At 46.4% G+C, this 26,522-nt stretch overlaps 1 protein-coding gene across 5 annotated transcripts; it reads left to right on the top strand.

Annotated features, from left to right (window-relative positions):
- On the top strand, nucleotides 1-26,516 carry LOC103092862 (E3 ubiquitin-protein ligase Mdm2-like). Of its 5 annotated transcripts, XM_056803390.1 has the most exons (16): nucleotides 10-146; nucleotides 264-338; nucleotides 3,344-3,477; nucleotides 4,405-4,454; nucleotides 6,607-6,653; nucleotides 6,784-6,877; nucleotides 10,124-10,287; nucleotides 12,454-12,541; nucleotides 13,127-13,281; nucleotides 15,830-15,923; nucleotides 16,224-16,372; nucleotides 17,480-17,570; nucleotides 20,420-20,583; nucleotides 23,790-23,912; nucleotides 25,385-25,463; nucleotides 25,764-26,516. In XM_056803390.1, exons 1-16 carry the CDS (start codon nucleotides 96-98, stop codon nucleotides 26,081-26,083), a joined length of 1,878 nt encoding a protein of 625 aa, XP_056659368.1. In that variant the 5' UTR covers nucleotides 10-95; the 3' UTR covers nucleotides 26,084-26,516. The 5 variants fall into 5 exon arrangements, with proteins under 5 accessions (XP_056659369.1, XP_056659367.1, XP_056659366.1 ...); XM_056803389.1 differs by having other exon boundaries at nucleotides 5-338; nucleotides 6,787-6,877; XM_056803388.1 differs by having other exon boundaries at nucleotides 5-338; nucleotides 16,227-16,372.
- Nucleotides 26,517-26,522: the final 6 nt, after the last annotated feature.

The following is a 26,522-nucleotide window of genomic DNA, read 5'->3' as shown; positions in this document are numbered from 1 at the left end:
GGAGGGGTGGAGGCGGAAGGGCGGGGCTTGGGGGTGAAGACTACAACACGAGGTGAGACTACTGGGCCAGTCTCAGCGAGGTTCTTGGGAGTATCATGGAGGCAGCAGGAGCGGAGCTGGTGCAGGGTACCTCCAGAGACTCCCTGGTGAGTGAGCTGGGGCTGAGAGGTGGACTCCTCCCAGGGGAAACAGAGGCAGAGCTGAGCCGGGCAAGCCTCAGGGTGCTGCCAAGTTCACAGCCCTCCTCGTGTGTCCCCCCCCAGTTCCGACCCCAGACCTTGTTCCTGAGGGTCCTCAGGGACGGCGGCGCCTGTGAGGACGTGTTCACCTATGGCCAGGTGAGGAGGGGGATAAAGGGTAAAGGGGCGACCGGTTGACCCCCCCCAGTGGAACGGAAACCTTTCTAGGGAAGGGACCCCGCAAGTGGGGGGTGGTTGGATCCTGAGCAGCCCTCCCTTTCCTTGAACCCCTTTCAGCCACGCCGAGTTGGTGTGGTTAGTAGGCCTCCCTCGAGCCCCCTTAAAAGGCAGGCTTTGGAGAAAAGGGGTTGCACCGCGGGGAATCCCCACCCCTCGACCAGCAGGTGCGGAGACTGATTCCCCAGGTGCTAATTATGGCGCCCACAGCAGGGATAGATAAGGGAGTGCCCGCCCGTGATATGGAGCCGGTCTACAGTCTCCGCGCCCCCCGCACCCCCCCCCGCATCTTTGAGGACCCCCGGTGAGGGAGAGGCATCCCCACGCGGCCCAGCCATTGCGGACTCCTGGACTGCATTCAGCTGGCTCAAGGAAGGGGGTCAGGGCTCCCCCCCCTTGGGCTCGGGCTCCCTTTGGGGAAAAGACACCGACTCTGTTTTCTCTAGGAGGGCCCCAAGAATAAGAGTAATGGCCGTGTTGGTGTAACACTTTATGGTTCTCAGAAATCCCTAGAAACCTCACAGGCACCCTGGCAAATAGGTGCTGTTATCCTCAGTCTGCAAGTGAGGAATCGAAGCGGGACTCCCCCAAGGGCCCCCAAACCAGCCCTTAGACCTTTTTTCTCCTAAGCTGGAGCCCTTCGGACCTGCCACCTCTTTTTGTGGCTGGCCGGCTCCCACCACGCCCCCATAGGTAGGATTGGTTTTTTTCCCTGAGCAGTGTTTATTTTTTCCCAATTATTTGGCCTTTGTTTTAATTTTAAACCTTTGGATGTGATTCACACTCGTTGAAATGCTGCCCTTTCAAAGACAATAGGAAGGACAATGGCCCATCCTAGTTAGGCATTTACATTCTATGGGAACAGGGCTGCCCCCTGGAGTGGAGCCTCCAGGCATCTGGGATTGTGGGCTGGAGGTGCCAGGGGCCGATGCCACCGGCGTGGAGGCTGCTGGGCTCTGAAGAGTTGTCCATGTAAGTTGGGCACAAGTTCTTATTAATGTGTCAGGCCCTGGGCCCCCCCTAGAAGCTCCCACTCTTATTAGGAGAAGAGGAAGTGGAGATGGGCAGGAAGTGTGCAACCTGACCCACCAGGGTTGGAGTCCATAAAGTTCCGGGAGGGCAGAGGGACACTCCAGTAGATCTTCCTACTAAGGAAGCTACTTGGAGAGAGCTGAACTTAAAGAGGGCAATGGTGGCATCCCTGAGAAGGCTGTGCCGCTAGGGCGGAGAGCTGATGGACAGAGGCCTGGCTCGGTGGGTGTGAGGGAGGTTGCTTGGAGGCTGGGAGGTGGTGAACTGCAGTGAGGCCAGAAGGGAGGCTCGTGGCACTTGGGTGGCCGAGAGATAAGGTGCCATGGGCAGTATGGGCTCCAGGTCCAAGGAGCTGGATTTAAATGGACCTGAGGCCTGGAACCAAGAGTCTGGAGACTCCCCAGTCTGGTTTGGTCATCTATAAAGGGGATTGGACTTCTAGACCTTAGAGCTCAGAGTCTGGATGGCATTCTCGAGGATTCTCCTCTGCCCCTGCCTCCCTAGTTCCAAATCCCAGCTAACGTTGTGCCTTTCTTTCGTGGAAGCCTGTCCTGTTCCCCTCTCGGTGAGCTCCAGTTTCTCCTGTGTAGAGCTTGTTTTACATCCTGTGTTAGCATGCTGTCTTCCCCCTTAGTCCGAGCTCCTGGACAACAGAGACTGCTTTTTTCTTTGTCTCCCTGGCATGGCACTCAGACCCCAAGGTAGGGACGTGGCTTATCTCCCTGGATGGAGGCAGGGAAGTCTGATCTATACCAGATAGCCTTATCTGGGGAGATCTTAGATACTGGTTTGGATCGAGTTCCCTAAATCAAGAGAGAGAACTAGATCTGTGGTTGGGAGACAGGGGACTGTGTATCTTACCACCGCTTAGCTAGCGGGCCTTGGGGGGGAGCTTGGATGTAGAGAGCTGATTTCTAGGTGGTTTAAAGGATGGCCAGAACGCAGGGGAGAACAAGATAAATGCAGAGAAGTAGAGCCATAGCAGAGTACAGGAGACCCTGGACCTCTGATCTGTCCTAGGTACGTAGAGAGACTGAGCTGGTATCTACCCAGGTGGGTATGGGATTACAGTTCCATGCCTACCTACTTGCCTACTTAGCTATCTTAACTGTCTGCTGATGTTCAGTTGTGACTCCATTTGGGGGGTTTGTTGGCAAAGATACTGAATGGTTGCCATTTCCTTGTCTGGCTCATGTTACCGATGAGGAAACTGAGGCATACAAGATGGTCACACCAGCCAGGAAGTATCCGAGGTCAGATCTGAACTGGGGAAGAAGATACGTCTTCCTGACTCTATTCCTGGCAGGCACTCTTACTTGCTGTACAACCTAGCTGCTGGTAACTGCTCTCTAAGTAGATAGAAAGCTGGATGTCAAGAGGAGTAATAGGTATGAGAGAGAGAAATCTGGGCATCATCTGCAGAGATGGCCCTGGAACCCATGGGAACTGGCGAGATCGCTGAGGGGAGAACGAGAAGAAATAGGATCCAGGACCCACCCTTGGGGGATGTCAGGGTGCTAAAGGATGGGCCAGAAAGTTCAGACAGACAGGCAGGAGGCCCATTCCCATTAGGGAGTGTTCTCCAAAAGTAGTCCTGGTGTTGGGAAGAGAAAGCAGAGGGCCTGGGAAAGACTAGCATAGCAGGAAGAGCCTCAGAGAGCTGCCTCTCTCCAGGGTTTCTAATTGAATGAGGGGTGGGGATACACCTAGCCAACAAGGGGCCCCAGTGGTGCTCACAGTGAGATCGATCCCCTCTGAACTGCCAGGGGTGTGGGTGCCAGTGCTTTCTCTCCCCTCCTATTCCTTCCCATATAGATCCTTACTATCGTTGGGATATTTAACACCCGTACTACTTGGAATTCTTCACCTTCCCCTGTCTCATTTCTTCCCCCCAGATTTTATTCTATCTTGGAGAATATATCAAGACAAAGGGGTTATTTGATAAAGAGCAAGAGCATGTTGTCTGTTGTTCCAATGACCTTCTTGGAGATGTGTTTGGAGCATCCAGCTTCTCCATGAGAGAGCACAGGTAGGTAATTGGAGCCTCTTCCCAGCCAGAGCTATTTGGGTGATGGCTTCAGAGCCCTTAGGGAAAGGGCCAGCAGGGCAGTCCTTCTGCAGGACCCAAAACCTGATCACTGTGGCTTTAGACCCTTTGGCCTCTGCTTAAAAAATGCATCTTCCTTGACTGACAAATATGAAATGGGGTTTTCCCAGTTTTAACTAAAGGGAATGGTGAGGCAAAAGGTTTTCCATTGGAGTCTTGTAAACTGGAACTTTATACCTGGTTTGGTTCAGCAGATGGACCCTGGCCTCCTACCATCCTTCTGTCTCCACATTATCAACTAAAGATGACAAGAAGTAATTGGAAATTGGCAGAAGACTTCCTCTACATTTCCATGAAAACTGATCATTTTCTAATTGGCCCTCTTTATCACAGCATATTTTTATCTTGGAATGTAATTTGAGAAATCAAAGTATGTGGGTTAAGAAAACTTCCGCTTAATGGTGACAGCTTACATAACTTGGTGACATCGCTTTGGTCTAATTGAGGCGTGAAACCCTTTCTCATCAGTCTTGTTTATGGAGAGCTTAGCCATGTTCCCTCCCATCAGCTGCCTGGTGAATGACCAGAGAGACCGGTTTTCCCTCCCTCCTGGGCTCTCCTGATACCCTGAATTAATGTCCTTGGGTCACTTGTTCTCTGAGTGATGGTAACCCCATAGAGACAGAGCTGAGCTGCCCATCCAGCTTGGCTTAGGTGCCCCCTGCTCCCCGTGTCGGCCCTAGATGGAGCTAGGAGGCCCAGGGACTATGGAGGAAAGGGGCTTTTCTTTCATCCCCATGAGTAGGTTCCTCCTAACAGCTTGACGTTTTTGGTCTCATTGATGTATGGGCCACCAATGTGCAACTTTCCAGTTTCAGGTGTCTGGTTTTTGTTGTTTTCCTCTCCTAGGAAATTATCTGCGATGATTTATAGAAACTTAATTGCAGTTGATCCTTCAGGTAAGTTGAGCTTTAAGACTTCTCATGTGTTTCTAAGCAGCATATATATAGACTCCAGCATTTTGTAATGATGCCTTTCTCAAACCGCATTAATTTAGCAGAGTAATTCGTTTTAATTGCTTGATATAATGAGAGCCTACAAATGAACAGAAATTATATGACACTTGAAAGGATCCAGTACATCCTGCTTTGGGTATATTTAGAATATCTCCAGCCTTGACAAGCCAGAGTTTATTGGCTGGTATGGAAAGTTAAGGGATGAGGAAGACCTTGGTTAGTCAAGGGGATCACTTCTAAGTGAAAACAGATCTATGAGCAGATTTCAGGTCATGGTCAGTAGGCCAGACAATTGGCTAGGCCAAGGATGGCTAAGTTTTGACTTCTTTGTTTTCCTTTTCCACGGAGCCCAGTTGCCTGTGCCCTTGAAGGAGTGGAGACCGTGTCCTGGATCCTGTGCCAGGCCATCCTCCTTTCCCCCCATATGATGAGGAGAAGGAATTAACCTTGGCCCTGAGAGAGCACTTGGAAGCTACCTGTTTGGGACAGGGATTTCTGCGGTCTTTGCTTTCCTGGGCCAGACCTCTCAGACAGCATTCAGGTGCTCTTCTCCAGGATTAGGCCGAAGGTGAAACACCAGGCTGCCCCCTGTACCAGGGCTAGTAACACCTTATCTGTTCTTAGGCTCTCTGCCTCCCTTGGCCTTGCAGCCTTCTACCAAAATCACTTGGAAAGGACATCATTCACTTGGGAGCCACCAACACAACTGAGTTAGATAAACATGTGCACTCACAGCTCTCATTTCTGAATGTCAGAAACCTTTTTTCATTGAAATGAAAATGAAAACCTCCACAAAATTACTCTGTTGGATTCTCTGAAGCCTGGGTCTTAGACGTCCCAGACAAACAGTGACTTCACTTCTTGGGCAGTGCCGTGCTCACCATCAGGAAGACTCGAGTTCCCATCCAGGCACAGACACTGCTTGTGGCCCTGGGCAAGTCCTCATCTCTGTCTGCTTCAGTTTCCTCAACTCGAACATGGGGATAATACTAGAAGCTCCTTCCCAGGGAAGTTGTGAGATATGATATCTGTAAAGCATTTGATACAGCGCCTTGTATGGAGTATGTGCTGTACAAATACTTTAATTATTAGTCTCCATTGTTTGTTGTGAGTTAGAACTTACTGGAGGTTATCTCCAAGTTCCTCTTCCTGGGCCATCAAGTGGTCCATTATCTCGAATCTCAGCCCCTTCCATCCCCCCAAATTCCCTTTGTCTGCATCTTGCCCTCTCTGCCCTGATCCTCTGGCTGCTACCTTGCCTGAAGAGAGAAAGCAAGTATCCACCTGTTATCCCTGCCACTTCCTTTACCTGCAGGAAAGACCTGAATAGAGATGTGCAGCCCAAGAAGGACAGCAAAGGAGGCCCTCTAGGTAGAGACTTTTGTGGAGAAACTCACCAAATGGCATCGGAGTGAGATTGCTAACTTGGAGGGAGCTTGAAAAAATGCACTTTTTCTATGTGTTATCATTGAATTTATAAACAGTCCTGGAAAGGCAGTGCATTCAATACCCCCATTTTATAAATGGGGAAACTGAGGTAGAGATGAAATGACTTGCTCAACTAGCTAGGTAGGCAGTATCTGAGGCCTAATTCTAACTTGGGTCTTCCTGACTTGTCAAGCACTCTCCACTAGACCATGTAGCTGCTTCATTACCTAGCATCTGGAAAGGTGCTTCTCTTATTCAGAGGTTTGCTTCCCTGAGAAGCCTTAGGCAAGTGACTATAACAATTAAGACCAAGACAGGCACCTCCATATGCTCTTCTCTCCTACAGTAATACCTAAACATTGCAAGAGCAGGAAAATGGGGCAGCTTCAGTTAGTGTTCACATTGGTGGGAACAATAGGTAGACTGTAGCTGATTGTATGGTGAAGGTCTCATTGAAGATTTCAGTGAGAGTTGGCGGGTAGCGGTATGTATGCCCATTTTACAGGGGAAGAAACTGAAGCACTGTAGCAGTAGATATATGCCCATTTTTAACTTCCAACACACTCATATCATATTGGATAAGACTTTGAACTGTGTGAAACTTCCTATTTTGCCCATTAATAACTAATTTTATTCTATTAAATTCTTGTGTGTGTTTTTGCTTTAGAGTCTATTAGCCCTCCTGAGTTGCGTGAATTGGAGAGTAAACACAAGGTAAGCCTAAACCTTTCCCATTGGGTTGTGGTATCCTTGAACTAAGGAAGGAGTTGGATCCTGAAGGGAGAACTAACTCCCTGGTGTTTCTTCAGCCTGGTTTGTTTATTTCTTTGTCTCCTGTGCTCAGAAGTCAGTGCGGGGACTATGGGAAGAGCAGCCATCCTCCACTGTGGACACTAGACCATCCACCACCTCTGGAAGAAGATCCCCACGTGAAAGAGGTAACCATGAATGTTTATCTGATTCAAGAAGCTTTGCTTTAGTATTTCTGGAAATAGCTTGGTAGTTCCTCATGGTTAATTTTCAGTTACTGCTGGAAAGGGGCTCCAAGTTCTTGCCATCCTCTCTTCATACAATGTTTGACTGTCTCTTGACCCTGTTAATTATTCTCCTATAGTTCTCTGCAGTTTGCCACTTGTCCTATTACTGCATTGCATTTTGCCATGGGATGTCCTAAAATCGGTTTATAACCCATAAAACTTCTCAATCGAGAAAACAAATGTATCTAGATTCAAAGAAGAAATGGCTAGTGATGTTATAAGAAATAGGGCAGGTCCAAAGCATGCACATAAAACATTCCACTTGGTAGTCTGGGGGCACCAGATTTTTTTGCACCTTTGGTGTGTACCTCTTCAGTGAATGTCAGGTAGAAGGGGGGCTACATCAGTATTCAAGGGTTGTTAGGTCTGCTGTGAAATGAACCCATAAATAAAAAACAGGAAGATATCAAGATGAAATAAACATTTTAGATTTATCAGTGCCACTCACTATTTTGTCCCCTACCTTAGTATAATCAATGATAATATTAATTATCATCATAAAGGAAATACTAATACTGTTTCAATGGGAGCCAAGTGATTGATTGAAAGGGCTTTTCTTTAAAAATTCCAGTGTAATCCAAGAGTTCTCTCCCTGGTTTATTAGTGTGGTGAAGCCTCTGGACCTTTTCTCCAAGTCATATTTGGAAAGGCATTTAGTAAAGAGAAACCAGTTATCTTAGAATGCAGTGATTAGGATATTGGACAAAACCAGATCTCAGATCTTAGGTCTAGAGTCACAGGCCTAATCAAATCTTATAATAGCAGTTTGATTGCAAGGTCCCTTCAGAAACTCTGCCTGGGACCGGGACCAGGACCATAGTTGCTCCCCTCTGTGATCTGTATCCAGGGATAGGTGCTTCCGTAAGTCTTGCAGTGTCACCTGGAAGTGCTTAGTAAATAGCAAGATTACCAGAAACCATCCCTTCCTTTGCTGATAATGGTTTAGTCCTTTACAGTTGATCATCATGTAATATTTCTGTTACTATGTACAGTGTTCTGGTTCTGCTCACTTCACTTTGCCTCAATTCATGAGTCTTTCTGAACTCCTTTCTGGCATTTCTCATGGCACAGTAGTATCCCATTAAACCATATACTACAACTTTTTCCATTGCTTGGAATGTACCATAACATTTCCCAAGTGCTGGACAACCCCATAGTTTCCAAATTCTTTGCCACTACAAAAAACTGCTAAAAATACTTTGGTACAGCCAAGTCCTTTTCCTTTATATGATATCTTTGGGATACAGACCCATTAGTGGCATTGCATTGCTGGGTCCAAAGGATAGTTTTGTAAGCCTTTGAGCCTGGTTCCATATTGCTGTCCAGAATGGTAGTATCACTTCACAGTTAACGGCAACAATGTTAGTGTTTCAGTTTTCCCCAGTCCCCTCCAATACTATCATTTTCCTATTTTGTCATGTTAGCCTATCAGGTAGGTGTGAGGTGTAGTATCTTAGAGTTGTTTTCATTTGCATTTCTTTAATGAATAGTGACTTGGAGCATTTTTTCTCTGCTCTTATTGATATAGCTAGCATTTCTAGTTCAGTATCAAATACTGGGGATAATTAGCATCCTTGTTTTATCCCCAATCTTATTGTGAAAGAATTTAGTCTGTCCCCATTACAGATAATACTTGCTGATGGTTTCAAGCAGCGGGTGTGGGTGCTCAGTTTTTGGCATAGGCAGGCTTCTGGGGTTTCAAAGTTGTCTTGTGCTGAGGTTTGGAACCTGAGCTGCCTGAACTGCTCTGGCTTTCACTGCTACTAAGCTGCCATTTTGGTTTTGCAACCCACCCACCCCTACCACCCATTTCTTTTTTTCTTTTTTAATCCTTACCTTCTGCCCTAGAATCAATATTGTTTATTGGTTCTAAGACAGAAGAGCATTAAGGACTAGGCAATGGGAGGTAAGGGAATTGCCCAGGGTCACACAGCTAGGAAGTATCTCAGGCCAGATTTGGAACCTCCTGCCTCTGGGCCTGGTTCTCAATTCAATGAGCCACCCAGCTGCTCCTTCCCCTTAATTTCTGAAATGAATTATTTTTTCCCCAGCTACAGAATTTTTCTGTCAATTCTCTAGTCATTTAAATTCTTTTCAAGTTATTCTGGGGGCTCTTTTGGGGTCTAATGTTCTTTTACGCTTTCCTTTGAGGCCTGGGCTCTGCTGCCATGGGAGAGTTTGTAGGCCGCCTGCCTTCTATCTCTGTGGAGTGGCTCAAGTTGGGCTCCGTCGCATTCTGGTGGGGTTGTGGCAAGTTGGGCTGCCCCAGGTTCTGCAGATTCTCACATACACTGTGTTGCCTGGACCAATCTTTTACCCCAGTGAGACATGTTCCTCCAGCTTTCCTTTGTTTTTTTATGTGTGGAGGGATGGGGGGAGTGGAACAGTCTTTATTCCTCCATCTTAGTTCTTAGCAAGCAACTCCACTGTGCTCTTTAATTTGTTGGGATGTGTTCTTGGATTTCACAATAAATATTCTTTCAGATGAATTTTCTACCTATTTTGAGCAGGATGAGTCCTGAGGGCCTGGGCTTGACTTCTGGCATTCTGCTCTCCGGAAGCCACCTTTCCAACTCACCAATTAAACAATTTCCTTCAGTTTCAGTTAGTCAATTTCTGTCTGGCCTCACAGATACTTGGTATCTTAGCCATAAGTTGTTAGTATTTCTATGTTGTGGACAGATGGGTTCAACGCCAAATGTTGTGGGAAGTTCTCATCATTTTTGGTTTGGAGTTGCTGAAAAACTTGGGTACTGAAGACACTCAAACTTTACAGTAACTTTCTGAATAAACCATTTAGGGGCATGTTTTGGGGGCTTTTGTTTTTGTTTTTATCCTCAAAGTTGAGGTGCCAATGACAAAAATTATGAAAGTTCAACTTTCAAGAAAAGCAAGCATTTAAGGCTTTTTAGAGGAACTGAATTTAATCAATGATAACCTAAAGAATTTAAGTCTGCAGAGGTAATTGGGGGGATGGGAGGGATGGCTGCTTGCAGTCTCATCTAGAGGTGTTCCAGGCAGCTGTTTTTCTCTTTCCAATCATTGTTTGCAGTCACTGTTATCTTTCTTTTATTCTCCACACCTTTAACATCACTATTTTGATGAGGTTGTTGCAATTGTATGAATTAATATATTTTTATTGTAAAGAAGATAATATGGAAGAGTTGCCTTGTGGACAGCCCAGAAGTCAGCAGAAGTCAGAGAGCAGCCTTTCTTTGCCATTGGGTGGTTGTGGTGTGCTCAGTGGCATATGGCCTGGAGAGCCTAGAGAAAGCAGTCTGAGGCATACAGGATTCATCACTTCAACTATGGTAATCATTGTTTTTTTTTATTAATTTATTTAGTCAATTTAGAACATTATTCCTTGGTTACAATAATCACAATATTTCCCTCCCTCCCCTTCCTGTAGCTGATGTGCAATTTCATTGGGTATTACTTGTATCCTCGATCAGAACCCATTTCCATATCGTTGTTTGCACTAGGATGATTCTTTAAGAGTCTACATCCCCAACTATAACCCTTTGATCTATGTGTTCGAGCAGTTGTTTTTCTTCAGTGATTTTTACTCCCACTGTGTTCCCTCTGCATGTAGATAGTGTTCTTTCTCATAGATCCCTCCAGGTTGTTCAGGATCACTGCATTGCCTCTAATGGAGAAGTCCATTACATTCAATTGTACCACAGTGTATCAGTCTGTGTACAATGTTCTCCTGGTAATCATTGTTTGATTCAAAGAAATGAACATTTTGTGACGTCAGACGTGATAGGGGGAGAAGAAGGGGGATGAAGGAGAGATTTTTTTCCCAAAAGGGTAAAAGTGAGTTTCTAAACCAAGGGTTCTTCACCTGAGGTTTGGGAAGTTATTTTGGTAAATTGATTACATTACAATTGTATTGTTCAATCCATCAAACTTTATGAATCTAAACTGTAATGATCAGATGTGACTTTTGGGCCATTTACTAGATTGCCAAAGAGAAGTTTTTAATTAAAAAAAAATTCTGGATCAAAGAGATCAAGAAAAGGGAGATGGATCTACTTGTACAAAAATATTTATAATTGCTCTCCTTGTGGTGGCAAAGAATTGGAAGCTTAAAGGGATGCCCTGCCATTGGGGAATGGCTGAACAAATTGTGGTAGATGGTGGTGATTGAATACTATTGTGCTCTGAGGAGGGACAAACAGGATGATTTCAAAAAGATGGAAAAGCCTACCAGAACTGATACAGAGTGAAATAAAAATTGCCCTTTTAAAAAGAGCAGTATATGGGTGGATGAGTGTCTAGAGGTGAAGACATCTGATTATTAAAATGATGGCCTTGGGTCTCTTAAACTGAACCAACATCTGGCCTGAGGCACTTAAAAACACCCTCATTCTGCTCTTTTAGTGGTCAAGCAAAGCAAACTGGGGTTCCTCTTCCACCAGACGGCCCTTCATATGTGTGACAACCCTTTTTTGTGGGTTCTTCTCTAGGCTTCCAATAAACTTACAGTCCTTTCACCAGTCCTGAAAAGGAGAGGACCCCTCCCTATCCTGGTCTCTCACACACCCACATACCCCTGGGGGTTTTTTGGCCAGTCACCATTTCTTCTCAGAAAGCCTCTCCAGACCTGAATACAAGACCCCCAGAGACAGGATGATGGGGTTGCCTCCTCTTTTTATGGAGGCTCCCTTTCATCTGGATATGTGATCTCATTGCCATAACACCCTCCCACCCATTCCCCCCTTCCCACCCAAGAAAAGGGTGCCCACCTCTGTGGATGTAGATAGACAAGCAGCCAGTGCTATAACTCATAGTCAGGGAAAGGTTTATAAGCCTAAGGGCTTCCGTAACTTGACCTGGGACCCGGTGGCTGTGTGTGTGCTAGTTGCCCACAGAATCCCTAGTCATAGGTTTAGGTTCAGGTTCTGCCTATAACATAATCCATTGTGACAGTATGTCTCAGTGGACCCTCATTTAAAAGTTGTGTAATTTCATTGGCGTAAGACCTCCCATCACCAACATTTCTTGTAACTTAGGTTTTTGATTATTTCTGGTTTTCATTCTTTTCTTCACTTGGTCCCTTTGGACTTGGAGCCTGCTCTAGGGGACCATGGACCCTCCCTTCCCCATTAAAAGGCTAAAAAGCCTCCCGGTTGGACCATTGGAACCTAGGCCCGATGTTCCCATTGAATTAAACTTGATTCTCTGTCCTTTTATCCAACTGTTATAGAAGGGATTAATAGTACAGGATGAAGTGGGCCAGGATCCTGCCTACCTCTAAGCATCTGGGGAGAGGAAAGACAGGACAGTAAGGCAGTTCCACCTGAGATAATCAATGAGATGAGCTGTCCACATGAATTAGGGTAAATACAGGGCAAGCCCAAAACTTCCACATTTGGTTGTGATGTTCTTGAACATGGGAAGGAGTTGGACCCCTAAAGGGCACCTCTAGCTGACCGATGGGCTTCAACCTTACCGATTATTTTGTTGGTGCTCAGGAGTCAGAACAAGAACTGTGGGAAAAGCATCCATCCCCCAGTGTGGGCACTGGACTCTCCTCTGCGAGAAGACCCTCAAGTGAAACAGGTACCCCTCCCCTGATACTTAGCTGAATGGGAATCTTGGGCACATGATTGAAATGTGGGAAGGGGCTTTTGGGGGCTACATCTCTTATTCTTATAATGTATGCCTTTTTCATATGATGCATGAAATGATATTCATATAACAGAAGCCATTATTCTTGACACTGAGTTATTCTAATTCCTTTTAGTTTGCCACCCACCATGTTACTGCCATTACATTTTACTGTGGGACACCCCAAAATTGGTTCCTAGCACACATAACATCTCATTTGATAGAAGAAGCATTTTTTTGGATTCAGAAAGGAAATGGCTGGAAATGCTGAGAATAGGTCAGAAACATAGTGTCCACACATAGCTTTCCACTTGATAGTGCAGGGGGCACCAGCCTCTTCTGATGTCATTCACCAGAGGCTAGCCCCAAGATTGATGTGCCCTTGTTTAGATGCCAGGCACAATGGGCTACCTCAGATTCGTTACAAAGTATCCTCAGAAATTTAAAATGGAATAAAGACATCAAAACTAAGTAAAAAAACAATTTATTTTCTAGGTTGTGATTTATCAGTTAACTCAATTTTCTTTTCACACAAAGAATACAGTTTGAATGAGTCATCTTATGGAGAACTGAAAAAACGGAAGAAATCGGATAGCAGCATTTCCTTCTCCTTTGGTGGATGTGGTAGATTCAGTAGTGTAGGTCCTGGAGAAAGCAGTAGCCGTCACACAGCAGCCTTCCCTTCAAGTCCGGTAATTCTGGGGGAGGTAGGGGGACCAGTTTGTTTAGGGGGGGAGATCTTTTTGTAAGGGGAAAGAAGGTAAAAGACCTGTCAGCATGGTAGGGCTGGGCAGCTGTGAGTTTCGAAACCAGTAGTCTTGATGTGGAGGTTACTTTGAAATTGCATTTTGACTTACATGCTTAATTTTAAGCATTTATTTTAAACCCATGATTCTGGGAAGGGGTCATTATGAGCTTCATCAGACTGCCAGAAAAGTTTTTGATTTTTAAAAGTTTCATGAACCCTATTCTAAAATTGCTGCTAAAATCTTCCCCATTAAATTAAATAGCCAGATTTTTTCAAATTCCCTTTTTAAAAAGTAGTAGGGCAATAGGGTATTTTACAGTTGGTAAAGAATCAGAGGGAGAATAGAGTGCTCCCCCCCTCAAGGCAAGGCAAAGGAGGTATCTGTCCTTAAAGTTGACCCAGAAGGAGGAGGAGGGTGAGTCTGTTTTGTTTTCCCATTTCAACTTTCCTTACATACGGCCCCTCACCACATTATTACCCTCTATCACTTTGTTGTTGTTCAGCAAGCCCATCTTAAGTGAAGAGAGGTCACTTTACTCCCAACTCAGTTTGAGATGTGATGTCCATCACTCAGTCTTCAGCCAGTTAATAATAAGAAGAAAATAATAATCACAAGTTTATTCTACTGAGGTAATAAAACAAGACAGAGTGAGGAAAAAGGGGATGAGTAAAGGAAGGAGGGGTCCCTAACTAGTTAAACCCTTCTCCCAAAGTTGGGGTAACTTTAGCTCAAAAGCCTCAAGCCCCGGAAGGGTTCAAGGTGTTGAACCCTTACTGTTGGCTCTGCCCAGCAGAAGCCTCAGTTCAAGAGAGAGAGAGAGACACGGTGATTTCTTCTTGTGGACTTTTCTTCTTTCCCAATCTATCCACTTGTTGGAGGATTTGGGGGGATAGGTATTAGTCAGTGAAAAGAGAGGTTTCTTGGGGTCTGGACCCAGTCAAAGACTGTACCTTCTCCCTGTCTGTCTCAAAGCCAAAGACAGGCTCCAATCCTTTCTCTCAGAATTCCAAGCTCACTTTGCCATCCCTTGCTGCTGCAGCGGTGATCTTCATATCCATTCGAGGCTCTTTGCATGACCAAAAGTCTCTGGATTTCCTCCTCTCATACAGGTGGAAGAGGGTAAAACATTGAAAATACCCGATTTATGATTAAGGTGTTTGCTTCCTTATCCTGAATCAAAATCTGACTGCCACTTTTACCACTAGCCCTTAGTCTGCTCTTTTGGTGACCAAGTAAAGAAGATGGGATTCTTTTTTAGGCTCTCATCTAACTTCCTCAGTCTTAGAAGGGAGAGGTCCTTCCCTATCCTGGTCACACTCTACAGGCTCCATTTTGACTAGTCCCCGATTCCTTCTCTGACAGGCTCCATTTTGACTAGTCCCCGATTCCTTCTCTGACATCCTCCCCAGGCCTGGATCTTACGATCTTAGGTCTTATGTCCCCAATGGCAGCTGCCAGAGGCAGTGGATCATGGGCTTGTCATCCTTTTTCTAGGGAGGCTCCCTGTCTTACGAATATGATTTCATTGGCAGAACCCCAAACAGAAGCGCCTCAATGGATGGCACTAGACAGACAAGCAGCCTGTTTTGTTTAGCTTGTGGTCAGGGAATTGTCCTGGTAACCAGCATATATGTGTGCTAGTGTTACGGGCAGGACCTGAGCCTACAACTTGGGATTCTGTAGGCAGTGCTATCAATATTACATAGTTTTTGTCACGATGGAGCCTCATTTAAAACATGTATGATGTCACTTGCTTAGGACCTCATCACCAATACTAGAGAATTCTCATTTCTCTTTATTTTTGGCTTCTTTTTTTGGTTTATTTTTGGTTTGATATTTTCTTCCCTTGGTCTTGGTCCCTTAAGACTCTTGGTTGAAGGATAACCTGCATCCCCCCCTCCCCCCATTAAAACTGAGGGTCCCTCTGGGGACCTAGACCCAAGGTTCCCTCAAATTGAACCTAGTTCCCCACGTTCTGACCATACTGCGAAGAACAAACTCCAGAAGGTTTTAGGAGAGGGAGGAAGATAATAAATGCTTTTTATTAGGTGCTTTTTATGTGTCAGGCATCATTTAATGCTTTACAGATATCACATTTCATCCTAATAATAACCCTGGAATATAGGTGCTATTAAGCATCCCCATTTTATAGTCAAAAGAAACTGAAACAAAAATTATGACATACCCATGTCTACACAGCTCAGAAGTATCTAAAGTTGAATTTGAACTCCGGTCTTCCTCATTCTAGACCCAGTACTTTTTCCAAAGGGCCTCCTACCTAGGGATTAAACTAAGGCCAGCAAGGATTAGTTTCGTTTCTAGTGTTTTGGGCATGGAAAGAAAAACATGGCTAAGAATTCAGCAGCCCCACCTTGATCAGTCACTGAAATCAGATGTCCACATCAATTGAGGAGTAAATACTGGTGATGTTCTCGTTGACAGTGATATTTGTGGCATTTTTTAACCTTGGTTTTTTGTCTCCTGTGCTCAGGAGTCGGTGCAAGAACCATGGGCCAAGTATCCATTCCCCAAGGCGGGTACTAGACCATCTCTCTTGTCTGAAGGAAGACCACCGAGTGAAACAGGTACCTACTGGGACTCTTCTGAATGGGGAACCTTTTGCTCCATCTGCCCCCGAGACACAGGTCACTTAGTAGTGCAGGACCAGATTCTTCTGAAGGGCTTGGAAGCTTCCCGAAAGACCGGTGCAAAGCCCCCAACAAGCTTGCACTTCTTTAGTTGCTAAGCATGGGGGCCGCTAAATTGAAGTCTAACCAGGCCTCTAATGTCAAGATCTTGGGGAAACTAAGAGTCCCCAAAAGATGAACTCCCCTTTTCAGGTTGTTGCAGTTACCTGAATTAACAGCATTTTTCTTTGTTCAAAGAAGACAGTGTGGAGGAGATAGCTTGTGGACAAGCCGTTGAGAAAGCAAAGAACAGCCTGTCTCACCCATGTGGGGAGTACTCTGCGCGCGGCGACAGACTCTCTGAACACAGCGGCGGCTCTCCTGCAGTGGCCCTCTTTTCAAGTCAGGTAATCTCCATTCTGCTCCAGCAGAGTAGGCACTGTGGTCAGTCAGGAGCAGGGGAGTTTGGCATCTTCTTCAGTCATAAAATCCATCCTTAAAAAGTAATGGCCAAGTGATGGGGAAAATCCATGCTGTCTCCACATCTCATATAATGACCTGATTAGTCTTTGAAGATTATCTGATAGAAACAGAATGCTACCAGCAGTGGGATCCAGGCAGTTTGGTTGCACACAGGAAAGTTCCCCCTTTCCAAGAGATTTAACCCCATGAGTGGCAGTCCCCCTAAATACTAGGCCAAGGTGTTGTCCCCACCCCCACTCCCCTAATTAGCCCGATTATGATAGTGAGGCTTATGGAACACATAGAGAGCCCCAGCCACTTTGGAATGCAAGCGAGACTGTTGATAACCTGAATTCCCTGAATGAGAGTGTCTGCTGCTTAGCCAGGCTGCCCACTTCTCCTGCCCAGGCAGGTTGCGGATCACACTGGACTGTTGCAGGGCCCAGCATGTGTGTGATTCCGGCATCCTAGATTTATTCTTCAGGGAGTAGCTCCAGTTTGGGGGCTTGTTTCTTTTCCAACTTCAGCCACTGGTTGGAGTTCAGAGTGCCATACTCTCCTCAGCTGCAGTATGTCTAGACTCTTCTAGTTCAAACACAAAGCCCTTAGGTTCAAACAGATTCTTTGGTGCTCAGAATCCCTTTTCTCAGCAAGTCACTCCATGCTGCCTTGTTCACTTCCCATCTTCCTTCAGGAGTCTTACATAGACGGAGGGGCTAGAGATACTTATCTTGTCATCACAGACTCTGCCCTGGAGATGCCCTCTGCATATGCCTTTAAGGACAGCCAATTCCCAGGTTTGGGTAGAACTAGAACGTCTTTTTCCATCTTGTTTTCCTTTTATTTTGAAGTGTCTTAAAAACTTTAGGCTCAAATCCTTTTTCAAAGTTCCTACTAAAATCTCCCTGTAAAATAAGAAATCAGGGAAATGTCCTTCTTTGGAAAGGTATTTTACTTTAGTTTCTTGGACACTGGAAGGAGTTGGACCCCTAAAAGGCACCTGTGGCTGACTGAGGGACTTCAGCCTTATGGGTGATTTTATTTGTGCTCAGGAGTCAGAACAAGAACCATGGGAAGAGCATCCATCCCCCAATATGGGTACTGAACGTTCCTCCTCTTCAAGAAGACCCTCAAGTGAAACAGGTACCCCTCCTCTGATACTTACTTGAATGGGAATCTTTGGCACATGATTGATATGTGATCATTGCTGGGAAGGGGCTTTTGGTGGCTACATCTCTGAATTCTTTTCACTTTTCTTATATGCATTTTTCATTTTGTAGGAGTAGAAATAAATACTAGTATTTAAAAAATATATAGGACTTCTAATAATAAATCAAAAGAGGGAAAAGGAAAAAAAGTTCTTTCAGTCACGTGAGCAGAGCAAGGAAAGCCCAGAGACTGGCGGCTGCAGCACTTTACCAAAAGCACAAGCTCCAAAAGAACAGCCTCGCAGCATGGGTCTCAGCCAAATTTATCTCCCAAGCATCCTTACGTAAAATGAGGATGTAACCTAAAAGGATGCTGGGAATATAGCTCAGGTGTGGCAAGATTTTCCACCTGCATGAAATGATATTCATATAACAGATGCCATTATTCTTGACACTGAGTTGTTCTAATTCCTTTCAGTTGCCACCCACCGTGTTACTGCTATTGTATTTTACTATGGGACGCCCCAAAATCAATTCCTACCACATGTAATGTCTCATTTGATAGAAATATTTTTGGCTTCAGAAAGGAAATGACTGTAAATGCTGAGAATAGGTCAGGTGCAAAGTGTCCACGCATAGCTTTCCACTTGATGACGCAGGGAGCACAGCCTCTGGGGCTAGCCCCCCCAGACTCATGTGCCCTTGTTTAGGTGGCAGGCAGGAAGGTATGGGCTACCTCAGGACTGAAGAATTGGGTGTGGGTGAAATGTAGCCATAAATAAAAAACACATCAAGGTGGCATTTAAAAGGTTCATTATTCCTCAGTGGTGCCTACTGTCTTGCCTAAATATGGTAAGTGGTCAGATGGTTGTACCCCCATGTCCCTTGGGTGTCTCTCAGGTCAATGTAAGTATTACTGGCTCAAGTGGTTTCCTAGCAGACTGGCAGGCAATGCTATCCATTGTCTTGGGGGCCAAAGTGATGGTTTTTCTCTCTGTTGATGTCTCGGGTCATGTCAGCTGTTTTATCAATCCTTTCCAAATCATTGTGGCCAAAGATCTGTCTGGGACCGGGCCATATCTCATTTGAAGGAAAGTAGAACTTGGGCACAAAGACCACAAATCCAATTCTGGCCAAGAAATAGCTATTGAATGCTTAGGAGGTGAAACTAGCTCAGTATTGAAATGGCTTTTCTCTTGACATCGATGAAAGCGACTTTCCCCCTGCCACGTCTCATCTGAGACCTTCTGGACCCAGTGGAAGGGCCTGGTGTGGGGATCACCCAGGAAGAGATTGTCCAGGGTAAGGACTTCTGTGTATTCCGGGTATTCACTACAGTATTTCACTGCCTCATTCATTGTGTCAGCATGCCAAGCACTTGGCACAGATCCCGTCCTCAGTTACAGAATTGCCCATCCATTGATTTCTTGACTGGAGGGTTCTAGAAGTCTTGCTGTTCTGCACAGGGAAGGATGATATGCCTGAAGAAATAAAGGTTGCATCTTCCAACTAAAAAATAAATAAATATAAGTGGCAATATGATTTTAAAGTAACTTGATGCTCTTTTAGTGGGGCCACTGTGATTGAATAGGCTTTGTTGTCTTAAAATCCTGGATTAGCCTAAGAATTTTGTTGTGTCCTGGAAACTTTTGGTAACATGATGAAGCCTCTGGACCCCTTCTCTTGAGTCACCTTTGAAAAGGCATTCAGTAAAGGGAATACAGTTATCAGGATGTTGAACAAAACCTGGTCCCAGATCTTGGGTCAAGAGCTGCTCACTTAAGTTGAAGTTTTTGGATACCACAAGATAGAGGTGAATGGGGTTTAGACTGGTTTATCCAAGTAAGAGGAATCTGGAAGCATCTGAACATTGCCTAATTACCTTGACTTAGTCATTTCTCAAGCATTATGCAAATGTTTTGTCAGAAGGCAGCTTGCAAATTGGCGATTTTACATGGCACCAGCCAGTTTTGGTTAATGGAATTGCAAAGCATTTCATCTTCATATTGGTGACAAATAGGTCAAAAACCCTACAAAACTCCTTTAGGAAGATTGATAAAATGGTGTCTAGATAATTAACAGTACAGTATTCTCTTTGTACATCTTAAATGTTGCTTCTGCACTTCAGCATGGAGTATTTTTTTATCCTAGCCTCTTCTGGACCCCTTCATGTTAAGCATCACAACCCCTGGCGATCAGCCAGGCTCTTTTTCATAGAACTTGCCTATGTTGGTTTCTGGGGGCAGCTGGGTAGCTCAGTGGATTGAGAGCCAGACCTAGAGATGGGAGGTCCTAGGTTCAAATCTGGCCTCAGACACTTCCCAGCTGTGTGACCCTGGGCAAGTCACCTGACCCCCATGGCCTAACCCTTGCCGCTCTTCTGCCTTGGAACTACACAGTATTGACTCACTACACAGTAAGACAGAAGGTAAGGGTTTTATTTAAATTAAAAAAAAAAAAGCTGCTCTCCTAGGAAATGTTTGGGGGCAGAGAGTAGTTACTTATTTTTAGACACAAAAGGTTGCTTTCCCGGAATACCAACTTGAGCTTTGATGTCAAACATTCAGGACTCTAAAGAAGGAAAAAGAAATAAGTGATGATTGAAAAGGACCGAGGTCTTGAAGGTATAATGTGAAAGATGACTGTTTCATCTAGAAAGGTTCTGGCTAGGTCAACAGTTTCTTCTTTTCAATCACTGTTTTTACATGTCATAAATTTCTTTTAGTCCTCAGGTCAATAATGTCAAGGTTTTGGTGATAGTAAAAGATTCAGTAGAAATAGATTCACCCTTCTAAGTCATTGGCAATTGCCTTGAATTAACTCCATTTTTCTTTTTGTTCAAAGATGAGGATGTGGAAAAGTTGCCTTACGGACAATCGGGAAACCTTGAGAAATCTGAGAGTGAGGGCAGCATCTCTCACTCAATTGGTGGATGCTCTGTACGCAGTGATGTAGCCTCTGTACAAAGCAGTGGCCATCCCTCAGTGATCACGACCCCTTCCAGTCCGGTAATCTCTAGTCTGTCCAAGTAAATGAGACTTTGTTAAATGAGGGAGAGGCGCAGAGATAAGGGGATAGCAACAGCTGCTCCTAGCCCAGTGGCTCCTTAAATTTCAGGCTAAGAACAATGTTTTGATGTTGGGATTTCAAATAATGCAGTTTCCTCTCCAAAGCTGTGGATTTTATTTTATGCATACAACTATCATTTTGAGAAAGGTTCACATGGTCTTCAGTCTGAACAATGAAGAGCACCTTCCCTTATAGAGCTGCCACACTGATGGAGTTGGCTGTTCATGAAAGGAGTTAAAGAATAAGGAGGTTATGGGGAGAGGGTACCTGCCCAGAGCATGGCAGCCAAATTGGGATGCTCACACAAAGCCAGGAGGTAAAAGAAGCCTGATGGGTCAGGGCTTTTCCAAGCCACAGTGGGATCCAGGACACAGAACAGGCTTGGAAACTTTGTTCTAAATCTGATAGTTGGGTTTCCCCTTACAGTGAAGCAATGGCCAGTGGTGGGTAAAGGGTAGAGAGGCAAAGACATTGGGGTATAAAACGGATGTTAAATACACCTAAAACAGAGTCTTCTCTGCATGGTATGTTTGTTAGGGGTCTGTAGGAGCAGTTTATAGTCTCTCAAGTACCAGGGGCCTCATCAAGATGAAAAATGTGTTGTTTTTAATGAGGGTTAACGGCAATTTTTGTTACTATTGATCCGCAATGCCAAAGCAAGACATTTCACCAAGCCCCTACTGAATTTTGGATACCAGTACCAGTAGGTTGTCTCTGGTTTCTAATTCATCCCATTTTTGAAACTGCCGGAGGCTTTTCTTTCTTGTTGAAGCGAGCAGAGTTCAGCATTTGTTGTCTCTTCAGCGAACTCTACCTAACCATCACAGGGAAATCTTGATGACATATTTCCTATGACAATAAGCAAGGAGGGCATCGTGGACAGTTGAAAGGCACCTTTTTAGGGTCCTCTCCTCCAATTTATCCCCTTTATTTCCAGGAACTATAGAAACCCCCAGAAATAAAAGCAAAAGCCTTGCATTAAGGGCCCTTATTCATGTCTCACTGTTAAGAGATATTTACTTTCATCTGATGCTTGTTCTATGTTTTGGTGGCTAAGCAAAGCAAATGGAATCCTTCCTTTCACCAGATGGACTTTTGTATATGTGAGGGACTCTTCAGTCTCTTTGGTGTGTTCCTCTCTAGGCTCCTACCAAACTTTCCTTGGTCCTTTCACCTGTCCTGGAATGAAGGAAAGGCACCTTCCCAGTCCTGGTCACACTTCCAGGTTGTATTTTGGCCAGTAGCCATTCCCTTTCAAATGAGCTCCCTAGATGTGGATACAAGAGCCCCAGTGGCAGCTGCCCCCAGCACAGGATGTGATTGCCCTCCACTTTCTTTGGAGGGTTACCATTAGTCTGAATATAAAATCAGCCTCGTTGGTTTAACTCCCAGGAGAGAGGTTGCCCTCTGAGGATGCAGGCAGATGAGCATCCTCTGCTGTGCAGCTCGTAGGGAATTGTTTGGACCCTGAGGACTTCAGTGACTTGCCCTGGCGCCCCACTTCAGAATGTGTCCCTCCCTACTCTGCCAGCCAGGCCCACCAAGCACCAGCCCAGAAACAGAATGAGGTTCTTTATGGCTTGCCATTCCTATTAGAATGCTACTAGCAAGCAGCATTTGTGTAGCGTGACTGAATCTCCTGGGGACCTTGCCGGTCCATCCAGCAGAAGAGACTTCACAGATTGTTTGGCGGCATCAGAGGTCTAAAACACAGGAAGGCCTCTGCCTTGCCCCAGTTTTATCCCCTTCTCGTTGTATACAGATTGTTCTCAGCCCTGGGACCTGGCTGTGCCCCAGATGAGAGGAGATTTCGGGGATAAACTAGTGCTTTGAAACTTCACTATGCCACCCAACTTGGGGCTTTAAAGGCCCTTTATTGCCATCTTCCAAAGAACTCTTGACTGCTTTGCATAGGCCTCCCCTTTCCACAAGCTGTCAAGAGACTGCAGAGCTTGGGAGCTCCCTGCATGGCCTGGCTGGAGCAGGCCCATCCCAGCTTGGGCGGAGGCTGAGGGCAGACCTCTTCTAGCCACCCTGCTCTCTTTGGAACCAAACCTCAAATGAGAGGCTGGCTAATCTTGCTTCTGCTCCAGCAAGTCTCTTCCTAGTTAGTGAAAATCCAGGAGCCAATTGCCTTCCCCAAGAGCATCCAGTTCCAAGAGACAACCTCCATTTGGCCAGCATCCCAGGCATGTTCTGCTTCTCTCTCACTAAAGGGTGCCCTGGGTCTGTTTTCTGACTTGCATCTTAGTTGACCTTTCTACCATCTCCTTTGTTTTCTGAACTTCTTGCAGTATTAGCCCAGTGAGAGTGAAAAGAAACAACATTACAGCTTTCTGTGCAATACTTCAGAAGTTACATACCACAGATTTTCCCCTTCAAATTCTTAATAAATTTTTTTAAACAAGATCATAGTCCTGGAGACCCGGAGCATTGGGTTCAAATCTGGCCTCAAGGCATCTACCTAGGCAAGTCCCTTAACTCCAGTTATCTTACCTTCTGCCTGTGAACTGATACTTAGTATCACTTTCAAGACAACAGAAGAGTTAAAATGTTATCAGGATCTTTGGGGAGGGGGCTGTACTATGTAAAGTGTATTGGCCTGTGGAGCTCTAGGCTCCAGTCCATCTCTTAGCTCATCTGTGACCAGGGTTCAATTCTGCTAATCCCTCGGAGCCTCCTGGGATCTGGGTGTACTGGAGGACTCGGGTTCAGATGAGGGACGCATGGTTGCTTCTGCCTTGTTGAGGGGGTGAGATTTAAGGAGCCACCAGTGAGGGGCAGCCAGGCTGAGCTCCGTAGTAACTGGTAGGCCCAAGACAGTGAGGGAGTGGCTGTGTCTCACCTGGGCCTCTTTCCCCCACTGGCAGCAGCTCGTCTGACCCATGGACCAGACTGCTGTGGGTGCTGGCCTCCCTTGGGCGCCCAAGAAAATAGCTGTCTGAAGCTTGTGGATCTCACTAATCACTGGAGGGATCGGAGATCTGTCCAGTGGGGTGGGGGGGCAGCTTTCACGAATTGAGTGTCTCTGGGGGGGGGGGGTGACTTCCAGAGGCAGGAATGGTTTCAGAGAGCCCGAGGAACTTGAGGGATGGCTCCTGGCCAGTCTGGGGCTTGGGGGGCTCACTTCCTTTTTTCTCTTTAGGATAACTCCGCTGATGCTATTTCAGACCAGTTCAGTGTGGAGTATGAAGTGGAGTCTATGGAATCTGAGGATTACAGCCCCAATGAAGAAGGGGAGGAGCTGGGCCCAGCCTTGGCCGTGCAGGTGAGCACTCGCGCCATCCGATTTGGGATGTTCCGCAGCAAGAGCATTCTGGGAAATGGAATCTGTGGTTGTCACTCCTGCTGGAAGGTGGATCCTGGGAGGCAGACCATTGGTAACACAACTTGCCTCCTCAAAGACAAGAGGTGGCCATTTGCTTTGGGTCCAGTTCTTTGCCACCCCAGAAGGGCTACCCAGAATCTCGTAAGCTTGTGGCAGACATCACCAGCTCAACCTGACTTGCTGGATAATCTCCACACCTTTTCCTGGGGGTTTCTGGGTTTCACCATCTTCTCCCTCTCTTCTTTCTTGACTTCTTACCCATCCTTTAAAGTCCAGGGCACATGCTTTCTCCTCCAGGAAGCCTTTCTTGATTTCTTTTTTCTCCATAGCTTCTGTGAAAGCTTTGGTTTCACATGTTGCCAGGAGGCCTGGGGTGCTCCTTCGAGATCTCAGCATGGGTATACCCAACACAGGAGGGCAGGGATGTGTGACTTCCCTCTGGGCATCCCAGGATGCAGCACCCTGAGTGCAGGAACACCATGTAGCCAGACTGAAAGGATGTAAAATGTAGCTGTAGCTACTGGTGGCGTGAGGGCTGAGGACGCCATCATACTGCGAGGATACCTCCCCAGAAGAGGCAGAGCTCCTGCCTGGAGGCTGACTGACCCCTCGGGGACTCGCACATGAGCTGGGGTGTGGGTGGCAGAAGCACCAATCACACTAGAGGCCTGGTTTCAAAGGACGGGTTGGGAGCCCGTTTGTGCTGGCCTCTTCTACCCCCTCCAAGCAAACTTGATCAAAATTGTGAAAGAGGGAGCTCCATTGAGGGCCTCTTCAAAGCCTCCTTGCATGGCACAGTATACACAGAGCCAGGGCCCATGGGGCTCGGGCTTGGGCTCGGGCAAGCCCCGTAACCCAAGAGAGCCGGCTGGTGGCCCTCCGGGACTCTTGTCTGTCCCCAATAGATTGTGATCGCTGCTCTGGGTGCCAGGGCCCTGATCCCCAACCATGGGACAGGGCAGGCAGGAAATTGGATGGTGGAGCACGGTAGGATTCTTCCCTCCCTCCACATTTTCCTACTGCTAACTGCTGGCATTTTGGCTCCAGAGTAGAATTCTCTCCACAGGGAAACAAGAATGCTGCTCATGATGTGAGCTTCCAAAAAAAGCCCTTAGCTGATGAATGATGTGTGGAGCTTCCCTCCCCCCCTTTTTCTTTTAAACCCTTACTTTCTGTCTTAGTGATACAGAGGGTCAAGGGCTAGGCACTGGGGATTAAGTGACTTGCCCAGGGCCACTCAGCTAGGAAATGATGAGGCTAAATTTGACCCCAAATCCTCCTAGCTCCTGGCCTGGCTGCCCCATGTTGTATAGTGAGGCCCAATGGACCCCAGATCGACAAGTCTTTGGCCTAGGGTGAATGCCGTGGTGTGCCTAACCTGTCTTACCTAGCTTCACCTCATTTCTTTGCAGGGCTCTCAGAAGCTTGCTGTGCAGGAGAAGGGGACCCCTTCCCTGCTGCCACAACCCAGCACGGCCCATGATCAGACAGGTGACACGCTCAAGGGGGGAAGGGGGGACTAAAGGCAGTGTCTGCCCTGGGAATGGAGCTGCCTCTGAGCTTGGCATCCTGGCCCAACCTCCCTTTTCACAATATAACAAAATCTGTTCCCAGTTCCAGTGAGCTTCTTCCCTAACACCATCTAGTAATGAAGTAGGCCCCTTCTGGGATCATAATTCTTGCCACTAAAGCCCTGGGCTTATGAGCAAGCCCCCTCTGAGATCCCCTGGAACAGGCAGTCCTCCTTTGCTCCGTCAGCCCCACTAAGCTGCCTTTTCTCTCAAATTCCAGGCGGAAAACCAGGGCCGGGGAGCTACTCTCAACCTCCCCCGGTCAGGGAGAATAATCCCCGAGCAGTCAGTGCCATGTCCAGCTATCGAGGCCTGGGAGATTCTCACTCGTCTTCTTGGCGAGCCCCCTCAAGCAGTCTGAGCATCACAGAGCCTTGCATCATCTGTCTGAGCCACCCCAAGAACGGCTGCATTGTGCATGGCATCACAGGGCATCTTGTGACCTGCTATACATGTGCCAGGAGGCTACAGCGCCGAGACAAGCCCTGCCCAGTGTGTCGCCAGCCCATTCATCTGACCGTGCTTGTTTACCTGACCTAGGTACACCTGGGGCCCTGGTGCAGATGCTCTGCTTGGCACCCTTCCCCCAAACAAGGTCCTCTAGTTCATTTGCTTATTTGGAGAGGATTTCTGGCTGTTGGGTTTGTGCCTGGTTTTTCCCTGGCACGCGTTTTGGGGCAGCATTTTGTAGTGGATGGAATCCCCGGGTTCAAACCTGGCCTCTGACACGCGCATTCTTGTAATACTAGGCAGGATTCCGAGTTCTTTAGACAGCTCCCAAACCCAGCTCAGTGGGACGTTGGTCCTGGCCACTGACGGGGGCTGTTGGCGTGGATTGTGGACCTTATTTCCAGTTATTCTAGTTCTCTTGTTAATGATTGCTGCCTCTCCTAATTTGGGGAGGCCCGATTGGGGGGTGGGGGGGTGCCAGAATCGTGCTGTAAGACTACAGATAATAAACGTCCTTAGCAGTTCCTGA

This window comes from Monodelphis domestica, chromosome 6, assembly GCF_027887165.1.
Source record: "Monodelphis domestica isolate mMonDom1 chromosome 6, mMonDom1.pri, whole genome shotgun sequence".
Lineage (NCBI taxonomy): Eukaryota > Metazoa > Chordata > Mammalia > Didelphimorphia > Didelphidae > Monodelphis > Monodelphis domestica.
This window is presented reverse-complemented; position numbering and strand designations above follow the sequence as displayed.

What these genes read in the sequence shown, in the direction of transcription:
- LOC103092862 (XM_007495640.2), top strand. Translation starts at nt 96, where the DNA reads ATGGAGGCAGCAGGAGCGGAGCTGGTGCAGGGTACCTCCAGAGACTCC. An exon ending in ACGTGTTCACCTATGGCCAG is followed by an intron (nt 339 to 3,343) that starts GTGAGGAGGGGG and finishes TCTTCCCCCCAG; the next exon opens with ATTTTATTCTATCTTGGAGA. An exon ending in AAGACCCTCAAGTGAAACAG is followed by an intron (nt 12,542 to 13,126) that starts GTACCCCTCCCC and finishes TTTCACACAAAG; the next exon opens with AATACAGTTTGAATGAGTCA.